Genomic DNA, 12,886 nt, shown 5'->3' with positions numbered 1-12,886 from the left:
GGCTGCCTGCTAGCAGCCATCCTAAAGTTCGGCTGTGGACAGAAGGGGAGGAAGCAAAAGTCCGAGTTACATGGGCAGCACTTCCCTGGTCTTTGGTTTTGCCTTCAGTTTTAGTTACCTGCAGTTAACTGTAGTCTGAAAACAGTAAATCCCAGGACTAAGCAGTTCCTAAGTTTTATATTTTGTGCCTTTGCAGCTGGATGATGAGCTCTCACCCTATGCCTCTGAGATAGACCTTACTGCTTTGCTTAGCATTCCCTACTCTGCATCTGACCGTCTGTCACTTTGTCTTGGTTATCAAGTTGAGTGTGTGGAATAATGGTGCGTGTGTTAAAATAACATTTAATAATGGCTCCAAAGTATATGAGTAGTGCTGCTAACAGTTTACATGTATGAAGACAAGCTGTGCAGCGTGCCCTTTAAGCAAAAGGTGAGCATTGCTGCCATGTTGAGGATCCTGGATTGTAGACAGCTTCCGGCATCCACTGTGGTCTTGGATTACATCCTGTGGATCAGATGGAGGGGAAGAGGCTGCTAGCATTTTAATCTGGAGTTGGACTTACTCTTGGTAACTTGATTCTACTCTCAAGCAAGGTCTAAAGAACAGCTAACGCAGTAGCTAAAGCTAAGGACTCCAGGGGCAGATCACTCACTCTCCTCAGCCAGGAGCATAGCAGCTGTGTGACTTACAATGAAGCCGCTTTATGAACCTAGAGTCTAGTATGTCCTAGGCAAGCACTCAGCCAGTGGGTTATAGCCTTAGCCCCGTTGTAGTTTAGGTCCCACAGAGCTTTCATTAAGTGTAACAGTGTATTCTTGAAAGTAGTTTTTAATGAGATTATTTAAGTATGATATTGTTAAGTATGTATTTGCACTCCACTAGAGACAACTTCCCAAATCCTGGAAACCCACAAGTGATAGTAACTTTGTACGTGTTGATGAGTTGCCTGGTAGCTGGTGGCCTCTTGGGGATGAGGACTGGTCATCTAGAAGTTTTAGCAGAGGAGAGAACAGGCACTTTCAGCCCCAGCTTACAGCTTCTGGTTAGGGAGAGGAGCTGAGAAGTGAGCTGCTCACCAAATGCCAGAGATTTAGTCACCATGCCTATGGACTCTCCACGCTCTTTCCGGTGCTTCACCCAGTGCGTGTTCTCACTGGGATGTCGTTTACAGCAGACCAGTAAGTTTCCCCCGCACCCTGTGATTCATCAAGCAAACTCATGACACAAGGAGATACTTGAACCTCAGTTTTGTAGCTAGTTGGTCAGTTATGGGAATGAGCCTTCTATCTACTCCAGAAGTCATTGCTTCCAAGCTAGCTGGGAGAAGCTCCCACAGCTTTGGGCCTACAAAGTCTTTTGTGTTGATAAGTGTGGTAAGAAAAAAGGAGTGTGTGTGTAATTTTTTTTTTTCCAACAAAAGTTTTAGTACAATGCCTATATGATAATAAATATTCATATCTATAAGGAAAGACCTCCGCACTGATATGTTGGCACATTGTTAACATATGTGTTAGGACCATTCTCATAAATCATGTCTTTTATAATTATCCCACTTATAAATTGATGACATATTGGCAAGTAGACATTCTAGTTATTGTTTTATTCATAATGACATAGGCAAAATCTTTTTTAACTTTAGGTAAAATCTTTAAACTAAAAATTATAAAACTAAAGAGTTGCTTTAAAAAATAATTTTACATTTACCATAAAAATACTCGAGTAATAAAATCAGTATAACTCTAAAAACAACTAAAATCAAATGTACTCAATAATTTAATATAATGTACTTTTTAAAGTTTCCCCCTTTTTTGGGGGGGTCTTTGGTCACCCCAATGATAATTGAGACTTAAATGCAACAGCTCCCTCCCACTTTTCATTGGTTTTGTTTTCAGTGTCTTGTCAGTGCACTGTTTTTATTTCCTTTAGTGACTTGGTTTTGAGAGCACCCATATAAAAATGGACCTGTTTCTCAGACAGTACAACAAAATCTGACCTCATTAGAGTCCCTAAAACTAAACATCCAGCCCCACTGAGAAACTTGGCTGTCTTTTTGTGTCCAACTCCAATTTTTTAGACAAGAATATCTGTCTTGACTTTGTCCACTACTGACCTAGTAAGTTGCAGGTGACAATTTCAGAGAAAAAGGGACCTTCAACATACAAGCAGCAGTCGGTTACTTCTTATGTTACCTCCTTTTGGGGGTCAGGGGGAGAAGTAAGTGGGTCTCAGACGGGGTCTTACTGTGCAGCCATGCTACTTGGAATTCAGTCCTGCCATAGCCCTCTGAGTGCTGGGATTACAGGCATATGCTACTGTGTCTGATGAACAAACTGCTCTTCAGTTCTGCACTGTAGCTGATCTATACCAAGCACAAAAGCCACTTCAGGGAACCTAAGGAAGCTGTGTGGAAGGCTGTTATCACCTCAATCATTATTTGAGGATAGATCACTACTTAGTAAATAATCTCATTTTAAATGAGAACTGTCTCAAGTAGGTAAAAGGGCAAACTTGCCTAAAGAGATTGCAAGTCCAATGTGAACTGGTAAATTATGAACTTTGCCTCCAACTTGACTTTTCCTTTGAAGTGTGAAAGGCATACATTCATCTTAGGTATAGAAAAATTTAATTTTGGATAATTGTATTTTCTCTTGAACTTGAGAAAATGAAAGGATGAAAAGAAAAATACATGAAAAATGCTGGCTGAAAACGACATATTTCCTATAAATTATACCAGGCCAATAGGCCTTAAAAACAAAAAACAAATAAAAACTACCCAAGGCTTCAGAGATGGTAGTCAAGTCTTACTAGTAAGCAATATTCTGAATCCCACACTAACTAAGCCTTTTGCTTAAAAGCATTTTAAATTAAAACAAACAAACAAACAAAAAAACCTGTCTTCAAGCTTAGGGTCTGTGAAGAGCAGTAGAGCCAGGAAATCTGGATTCTTACTCGCTTTCACAATTCAGGTTTTGTCCTGGAGCCTCAGTGTTCTGGAGCTTCGGCTAGTGTTCTGCTAAGTGTGGTAGCTCACACCTGTAATTGTGGCACTCAGGAAACTGGTGCAGGGGATTGCTGCACATTTGAAACCTGCCTGGGCCACAAAGTGACTTCTCGGTCACCTTGAGCAACAGGGTAAGACCCTATCTTAAAACGACAAGTGAGTGTGGGGAAGAGGTATTGTGGGGGGCAGACATGTCAGTGTTCCCTAACATTTCTTCCCACAAAGAATTCGGTCTCTAAACTACTTTCTCAAGTAACAGAACTACTATGGTACATGTTGTATTCCTCCATACTTCTGCAAAACCACTGAAGAGGCTTCACCTAAAGAATAGATGTTTGCAGGCCATGATTGGGCAGTCATGATTTCTGAAGACGGTTACAGATGATGTCAGCTGCAAATGTAGGAGAGACCTGGGGAAAGAAGAAATAAATGAATGTTTCAACCTTAGCTTTTACAAGAAAGAAAAATACTATTGCTTTAACTCTCAAGGCCAACTATATATTTAATTTGAGATAACATAATAGATATTAATCTTGATAAGGAATATAAAAATAGCCTAATTTTTATTACATGAAATGCAGCAAGTAGTCACCAAGCAAATTGTTATTAAGGACCAGGCATTCTAAATAACCACAGGTTGTTGCAGACAATCTACTGTGTGTATGGTAAAGATGTCAGACATGGTTGCTTTTCCCAATAAAGTTATAGTCTGGAAAAGGATATGATACATGGCATTTGAAACTCAGGTAGTATGTGATGTACTAAAAATCCATAGGTGGAGCTGCATGAACTCAGCAAGATGGCATAGAAGGCAGTGTATAGAAAGTTGGATTCATAACTTGGTTCTGAAGTATGGCAGATTGTCCAGAAGGTGTGAGTTGTGGAAACTCTTCATCACAGAACCGAAAGGGAGAAACATAGTGGAAAGGCATTCTAAGGAGTAATATGTTTCAATGAAAAGAAAATAGGAAAGGAATTTGAGACACTGCATTGGGAAACACACACATGGGTTGCTGTGGAGTAAAATAGCAGTAGTCATCTAACTTGATGTTTGGTTTGTTTTTCATCTGTATGATGATTATAGTCGAGATGCAGTGTTCTCCCAAAGGCTCTGCTGTTAGAGGCTTGGTTGCCAGTGGCTTGTCAGAAGCGCAGGACCCTGAGGCCTTTGACCTAGTCCTACTATGATGATATTGATGGGGATGGTGAAAAGTAGGAGTTGGGGTTAACTTGGAGGAACAGGTTACTGGGGACCATGGCCTGGAAAGCTGTTTCTTGTTCTATGCCACACCTCCTTTCTGCTTCCAGCTGCAGTGAGAAGAACTGTTCTGTCCCACTACACCCTCACCATGACCATCTGCCTCACCACAGACCCAGTAGTGGAACCAAAGCAGAATTAATGCCAATACAAGGAGCTCAGTCAAATCACTCAACCTCTGAGAGCCTTATATTTATCTTCCAGAGGAGATAGAAAGATCTTACATATGTAGCTTTTTTATAAGATAAAATAGCGATTCTGCAAAAAAGTACATTATTTATCATTTTCTATAATTTTTGTTTTGTTTTAAAAACAGGGTCTCACTATTATAATCTTGCCTATACTAGAACTCACTGTGTAGACCAGACTAGCTTCCACCTAGACCACCTAATCTTGCCTGTCCTAGAACTCACTATGTAGACCAGACTAGCCTCTACCTGCTTCTGCCTCCTGAGTGCTGGGATTAAAGACATGTGCTACTATGCCTGGCTTGTTCTCTCTCTCTCTCTCATTAAAGCAAATTCTTCAAATTCTCATTTCATATGATGGTGTTATTCCAAACTCCAAATTTAAGGGTTTAACTCTGCATGGAGGTTATAACTGTTTTGGACTTAATATCAACCTTAGATTGGTTTGCTTTCTGTTTTCTTGAGACAGGATTTGCTTTTTAGCCAAGGCTGGCTGGAACTTATTATATTGCTGCCTCTGCCTCCTGTGTGCTGCCATTACAGGTTTAGAGCTATGTACTACCTATTCAGTTCAGCTTCAGATTTCAATGTTCAGTGTTCTTTTACATAAAAGACCATGAAGTTTTAGGGGAACACAAAGTTGATATGTATATTAGCTGTAATAAACACAAAAGTTAATGCTATGTTCACTCCATTAACTGAAAGAGCATTTGGGACTTCAGTAGTAATTCTCATATTTTATTTGGTCATAGGACCAAATCCAAATGTTGATTTCCCCCTTTGGCATCTAGTAATTTCACATGACTGGAAACCATGTCATGAAAAACAGTGGAGAGGAGGACATTTTGACTGTAAAGAGTCAAAAGCTTTGAAGCTTCTGCAGGCCCTGGATTCTCTTCTGAGTTTCCGAATGGGAAAAGGACATGACAAAATAACTTTTTAAATGAAATTTGGCCCAGTGGTTTATCAGTTGGATGAGTCTGTCAGTAAGAGAGAACTCAAAGACAATGTGTTTGTACAAGTAATCCAAAGCTGTATTCATCAACAGTTGAGAGATGCAAGGAAACATGAGTGTTCAGAATAGGAAGCTGGCCAAGGATGTCAGTCACTTCAGAAACTCGGATCCGGGTTTTATGCCCCAGTAACTGGCAAACAATGGGGCTGTCTTAGTTTGCTGTGAAGATACACCATGACCATGGCCATGGCCACTTTCTTTTTTTAACTTTTTATTTATTCTTTGTGAGTTTCACATCATGTACCCCAGTCCCATTCATTTCCCTGTCCCCTCATATCTGCCCTCTATCCTTGCAACCTCCCCCCCCCCAATAAAACGCACAAACAAAATAAAACAAAGCATAGAAAGCATCTCATTGTGGAAGCTGTAGTGTGTCACAGTATGTCCTATAGTATGTCCCTCTGTCCAAACATCTCCACTTACAAATGTTCATTGCAATGAGTCATTGGTCTGGTTCTTGGTCTCTGGCTTCTGTAACACCATCAATATTGGATCCTCACCAGGACTCCTGATTATCCTGTTGCCTGTGTTGTGGAGATTCTGTGGCTTTGGAGTAGCAGGACTGACCCTTTCACTGGCCCCAACAGTTCACAGATGATGTAGATTTGGGGGTGGGCCAATTCAAAGCCCTGGATCTGGGCTTGGGTGGTGAATGAGCTGGTCAGCTGGTTGGCTCTCCCTTATCTGCACTACCAGGGCAAGCTCTCCAGCAATGCTCTGGCTAGACCGCCCAGTGCTGCCATCAGCAGGAGCCAGAGTTGGCTCTCCTGCCCTTATGCTCTCAGGGCTGGCTCACCCACATCCACGCCTTCAGGGCCAGTTCCATTGTAGTGCCCAGTCAGGGCAAGGGGCCCACTCTTCCGAGTGCTGCAGTTGGTGAGGGTCTGGGCCGGCTCTCCTGCTCTCACACTCTCAGAGCTGGCTCACCTGTGCCACCACCACCAGGGCCATCTCTGGTGTGCTGCAGCTAGAGGTCACAGCCAGCTCTCCAGAGCGACACAGCCAGTGAGGGGTAGAGCCAGTTCTGCACAGTCCCTGAACATCCACATGGTCCCAGGTGAGTGCCCAGATCAGGGGCATTCCCATGTTCTCTAGTGGTAATAAAAGCCATGGATATCAACACTGACCCCTGCTGCTGTGAAGCCACAAACTCAGACAAGGCCCTCAGTCGCAGCATGAGATGGCTCTTCACCATGGCCTCAGGTGGAAGGCCTGGCTACACGCAACAGTCTACTTCTTTCCACCCTTGTGTCTCCAGTTCCATCTCTCTTCATAATACTCAGAGTGTTCCACTTCTCTTTCTCTTCATTCTGTCCATCACATAATTGCACTTTGTAGTTTCTCCCACTGCAGGAGAACCATGCGGATGGCAGGCCTCTAGGTGACCTCTGTCCATAATGCATAGCATGGCTGTAAACAACCTCTTGGTATCTACCGCCAACCCCTGTGGCATGGCAGTGGGTGGTTCTCTGGATATCTTTCTCCACCTGCGCTTCGTTGAGTGGTGGCAGTCAGGGCTCTGTGTGTCTGTGGCTGGCCCTTGCCGTGCAGTGGAGAGCAGGTCTATGGGCATCTTTCCCAGACCACACACGTGGTCTGCGTGTCCCACAGCAACTCTTACAAGGGAAAACATTTAATTGGGGCTGGCTTATGGTTTCAGAGGTTTAGTCTGTTATTGTCACGGTGGGAAATGTGGCATGCAGGCAGACATGGTACTGGAGAAGCTGAGAGCTCTACATCTGGATCCACAGGCAACAGAAAGAGACCGTGTCACACTGGGCGTAGTTTGAGTGTAGAAGACCTCAAAGCCCACCCCCACAGTGACACACTTCCTCCAAGAAGGGCATGCCTCCTAATAGTGCCACTCCCTATGGGCCAGGCATTCAAACACATGAGTCTGTGAGAGCCATTCCCGTTCAAACCACAACAGGGGGAATGCATCGTGGTGGCAGACAAACATAGCAAAGGAATATATTAGGTAAGCATTGGCATGTATCAGAAAAGAAAAGGGATCCCAAACTCCTCCAGTCTGACTAAAGTTTCTGAGGAGTTGAGGTCATATATGTAAAAGTTCAGATTTGGTGCTTATTTTAGTTGGGTTTCTGTTGGGGATTAGATTAATGCTTGTATTTTGATGCTAATTACTGGCCCTCAAGATCTGGTTCTTGCCTGGATACATCTATCCTTTTTGTGTAAACCTGCCTAAGACATAGCTCCTATTGGTTACCTGTACCTGACCAGGGCAGGAGATAGGTGTAGTTAAGGTTCGGGGCCTTTGAGGACAGGAAATCACCAGAAGGAGACAGAGGAGGAAGGAGGATGCCATGATGGCTTAGCATGGGAGAAGGAACCATGTGGGCTGAGAGAAAGGACTTTGAGGATGGCGTGGATGGAGAAAATGACCCAGATGAAGAATAAGCAAATATTTATAAAATTATGGATGGGAGATAGGCCAAATAGGAATGGTTAAGGCTGATGGCATTGGATGGGGCCTGGGAGATGAATAGTGAGGTTTTTAAGACAGCATAGGTGGAATATCTGCCCAGCACAATGTAAATAGGACAATTATAAAATCTAACAGAGGTCTGTGTGTTAGTGTTTCTGATAGTGGGTTAATAATAATAATAATAATAATTATAGGGCTAATAACAAACATTATATAGCCCAACACCATATTTTCAACAACAGGTTTCTGTTGCTGTGATAATAAAAAGATTGGCCAAAAGCAACTTGGAGTGGAGAGTTTATTTAAACTTATGATCCATCATTGAGAGAAATCAGGGTAGAAACTCAAGTAGGAACTGAAGGCAAGAACTGAAGCAGAGCCCGTGAGGAATGCTGCTTAATGGCTTACGCCTCAGGGCGTGCTCTTCCTGCTTTCTTAGGCCACACAGGACCACCTGCCCAGGGATGGTGCCACCAACAGGGGGCTAGGCCGCCTCCCACATCAATCATCAGTGAAGAAAATGCCCCACAGACTTGTCTACAATCTGATGGAGGCAATTGCTTAAATAAGGTTTTTTTTTCTTCTCAGATGACCCTAGCTTGTGTCAAGTTAACAAAAAATCTGACCAGCACAACTGAATCTCTGTTATCTTGACAGACAAATACATCACTATTGAACCATAACCTTTCTTGTGTATCCCCAAGATCTCATGTTAATATGACAGTATAAAATGCTATATAACTTTGAAAATCCCAACATTTTTTTTTTTAATTTTCAAATAGCTGCACAGCAGTGGTTCACACCTTTAATCCCAGCACCCATGGGGCAGAGGCAGGCAGATCTCATGAATTTCAGGATAGCCAGGGCTACAGAGAAAAACCTGTGTCAAAAAACAAACAAACAAAAACCACAAATAAAACAATTCAAGTCCAGTTTCTAAAATTTCAACATCACTTTGAAAGTCAAAAGTCTCTCAACTGTCTCAACTTTAAATTAAAACAGACATATTTGAAAGAGAGCAAGGAGAAGAATATGGGAGGAAAAGGAAGGAAAAGGGGGAAATGATGTAATCATAATCTAAAAACAATCAAATAACTAAAAACAAAACTAAGATACATCTTATCCCAACAGAGGAGAACCAGAACAGAATTAGATCAAACAAAAACCAAAGCTCAACAGTAAAACATTCAGTGTTCAATGTCTTGAACTCATGATTGAACTTCAAAGGGCTTGAGTAGCCCTGTCTCTGGCTCTGCAGCACATGGAGCTTACCCTGGTAGGCTCAAGCCAACCCCACTCTACACCTGCTTCTGTCCTTGGTGGTCATTCCATGATGCTGGTATCTCTAGTATCTGAGGTCACCACTGCAACTGTGATTTCACCTTCACAAGTGGCCTCACACAATGCCAAGCCTCAGCTGCTCTCCATGACTTCAAGCTTTCAAAACCAGCCCCATACAGGAGACTCTTGGATGTTGCCAAGTTCTGCTACCAGCTTGACATGCAACCTTGACTCCCATGGACCACAGCGTCCGTGGGCTGAGTCCAAAGAAATACTTCTCAGTAGATCTCGCCTCAGTGATACCAGTCTCTTCATCACAGCTGATTTCTCAACCCCAGCTAACCAGCATCACTTGTCCCAGTAAAGCAAAGGCTCCACTTCAGTGATGCTGAGCTCTTGTTAATCACAGCTGATTCTTAAGCCCCAGCAGGCCAGAGATCACACATTCTCAGCACAAGTACATCACAATAAAAATCCTGATAGTGTACAAGAAACTCAAAAACTTCCCCGTGACACTTCACAAGCCTTCATCACTTGTGTTAGTCCTAACACTCTTATTTTCCAAACTCCACAGAACATTCCATTAAGCACTGAACGTTAAGCATCAATGGTTTTTCCAGAGTTTTAAACACATCCACAATCCTTGCCCCAAACAACATGGTCTTTTCAACTTGATATGCCATGTTTAGTGTGTCATCTGTGGGAGGCCTGCTCTTTTCTGAAGAGAAATGGAGGAGGAATGGATGGAGTGGGGCCAGAGCTGTGATTCCCCACCTTCCAGAGGGGCTGGGAGAAGAGGAGGGAGGGAAACTGGTAGAGATGTAAGAACAATAATTTAAAATAAATAAATAAGGAGGGGGCTGAGCAAATTATGGGGAGCAAGTTAAGGAGCAGCAGTTTTTCATGGCCTTTGCTTCCTGCTTTGTTTCCTCTTCTGATTTACCTCAATGATGGGGACTATAACCTGTCCCCACATCAATCGTCAATCAAGAAAATGTCCAACAAACTTGCTCACAGGCAACAGAAAACCTTTATTTAAGGTTTTCTCTTCCCAGATAACTCTCATCCTGTGTCAAGTTCTCCAAAAGATTAACTAGCACATACTGAAGATTGTACCTCATGATCCACATTAATATCATGTGTCCCACTTGGGTAGAGGAGGAATAAAGGAAAGTAGATGGCTACCTTCAGACAGTCTGTTCTTCTGCTGAGGCTTCTGCAGGCCTGATGTAAATGCTGTTGTTTTCTCTTCTGCTTACCACATTTCTTCTTCTGCGACAGTCTTAAAGATAAACATAAATTATAACAACAGATGAAGATCCCATAAATCATGTCTGTATTTCAGCAAACCTTCCTACTATCTTACACCTAAAATGTGGTTCTTGAACTAGGAGGGTTTCCAATTACATCCCCAACACACACCCCATTTCCAGGGGCATTTGGTAACTCCTGAAAGATGTTTTGTTGTTACTGCTGTAGGTTGAAATAGGCTGAGGAAGCTGAGGAACATCCTTTATACAGTAGAATACTACTGTAACAAAGTATTATTTGGCCCAGAAAGCCGTAATCATCTGTGCCAAGCACATTTTTCACCAATCAGGATTCAGGGATGGGGACTTTCCTAGGATCATTTCTTTGTGGTACACTTATCCTGTTCTCGTTGATTGGTTTGCTCAACTGTGGTAGGGTGACTTGCCGAGCATTCCTGTCTCAACTTGCCAACCAGGATGTCAGTCATCCAGGGAAGTCTTGGGAACTTAAATTTTGTTTGACACCTATTCAAAATGGAAGTTTAATTCAAAATGGCTTCAGTTTGGTTTCTTCTTATGATAGTATCTGATGACTCCTATCTGAACTTTGACCTTTTTTTTGTATGCTAAAGGTTATAAAGTCAGCAGATGTTGGTCTTCTAATTTTATTTGCTTAGTATAAGTGACTCCTAGTCTAGTTGATAACTTCAGGATGATTATAACTATAGGTATGAAATAGAAAGCCCTTTTTAGTCACCTGCAAAGACTGAGGGCAGGCTATGTGTAAGGCCCCAAATTTAAAACCTAGACTGTCCTAGAAATCTCTTCTAATCAACTGCTCCACCTTTGATACAAAAATGTGGTTTGAGGAAATAAGGATTGGTAGAAACCCATTCATGGCATCTATCAAGTGTTAGTGACCTCTTCCAAAGAAAGGCTTTTCCTCCAAATCTTGTCGTTCTACCTGTCCTCAAAGTCTAAAGGTTAGAGTATCAGTCAGTGTTAGAGATGCTTTCAAAGTAGTTCACAATCATTGGTGTCTCCAAGAAAATAGAAAGTCACAGAAAATCAACAGGATTAAACTAAAATGTAGCCCTCCTTTTTAAGGCAGGGTATTGCTATAACCTCAAAGTTTCTGTGTAACCCAGTCTAGTTTCTAGCTTTCTGACATCCTGTTTCAGTTTCATGAATGCAGATTACAGATGTGTGACAGTATAGTTAGCTTTCAGACTGGATTTTAAGAGCAATGGTTTCTTGTCTTTGGAATTTGAATGCCTAGAAGAATACTAAACATACAGTAGGAAGGGGTCCAGGATTTTTTTTCCCTTTTTTTACAGTTAATAGACAGAACTTGATGAGAGAGAAAAAAAAAAAAAAAGAATCTAAAGTTGCTATAGACTTGCTGCAAATATGAGCAGAAACTAGAGTGATAGGCAAACGATGCGCTGAAACCCACTAGTGGGGTCTGACTTCCAGGAACTGATCATGATTATAAAAGTAGTACTTACAGTACACTGCAAAGATTATTAGTAGTATTGCTATTGCTGATAATATTGCTATTGCTGGTAATATTGAAACTGCCACAGTTGTAGTAATCCAAGTTGGGTTATTTCTATCAGGAGGTGCTTCTGGGGCTGTGGAAAGAAAGGAGTAGCATCAGTTGTCATGTGCTGTCAGGTTCCCATCCTCTGCCTCTTCAGTATGCACCTGTGGGGAGCCTTTCACTTTGTCAGATCCATCTTACAGACACACAGCTGCTAGCACTCTCTTGTACAGTTCTATGTTCAAATGATATAGATATTGGGTATGAAAAACGTTAACTTGAGTTTTTGCACTTACTGAGATAACTTGACGTGAAGAAGAAAGACTGGAAGGAGAAACCTTAAAAGAAATCTTGTCTTCATAGCTCATTTCTATATATGGCCAGGTCTTACTAGTGATGTCATAATCTAGATATACCTACTTTTTTCTCCTCTAGCTCTGTTGCACCTCCTTTCTCTTGCATGTTCTGTTCACATCCTCCAACTACACTCTTTTTTTTAAATAAAGTAAAAGTTTAATAAATACAAGAAAAAATAGACAATTGTTTTATATATACTTAAACTTCAGTAATATCTTATTTTAAAAATTATTCAAAAATCTCAAATTGATATTTTTGATATTTTCTTATTATGTTCTTATTACGGCAGATCACTCTTATACTTCACACAGTGATGCCTTAAGATTCGGGAGGCACAGCGGCACAGCAGGGCATGGTGGCACAGACCTGTAATCCTAGCACTTAGAGAATCAGAGGCAGGTAGATCTCTGAGTTTGGGGCCAGCCTAGTCTACAAAGCAAGTCCAGGACAGTCAAGGCTACACAGAGAAACCCTGTCTCGAAAAACAAAAATAAAAAAAAAAAAAGATTCAGGAGTTGGCGCTTCAGGAGGCGGCACTTCATATTT

The 12,886-nt window shown here is 41.8% G+C and overlaps 1 protein-coding gene across 2 annotated transcripts in view; it reads right to left on the bottom strand.

Annotated features, from left to right (window-relative positions):
* Positions 1 to 1,728: 1,728 nt before the first annotated feature.
* Cd80 (CD80 molecule) overlaps positions 1,729 to 12,886 on the bottom strand; it is a 29,941-nt gene continuing 18,783 nt past the window's right edge. Inside the window, exons 4-6 of one of the 2 annotated variants that reach the window (XM_055624834.1) lie at positions 11,949 to 12,074; positions 10,376 to 10,472; positions 1,729 to 3,412 (exon numbers count right to left, since the gene is read on the bottom strand). In XM_055624834.1, the coding sequence (XP_055480809.1) occupies positions 10,378 to 10,472; positions 11,949 to 12,074 (221 nt within the window). In that variant the 3' untranslated portion in view covers positions 1,729 to 3,412; positions 10,376 to 10,377. Of the gene's footprint in view, positions 3,413 to 10,375; positions 10,473 to 11,895; positions 12,075 to 12,886 lie in introns of those variants that run through there. The other variant, XM_055624835.1, reaches the window with a different exon arrangement.

Source organism: Psammomys obesus, unplaced genomic scaffold (assembly GCF_907164565.1).
Source record: "Psammomys obesus unplaced genomic scaffold, mPsaObe1.curated_primary_1811, whole genome shotgun sequence".
Classification (NCBI taxonomy): domain Eukaryota; kingdom Metazoa; phylum Chordata; class Mammalia; order Rodentia; family Muridae; genus Psammomys; species Psammomys obesus.
Note: the sequence above shows the minus strand (reverse complement) of the source record. Positions and strands in the feature narration are given on the sequence as shown.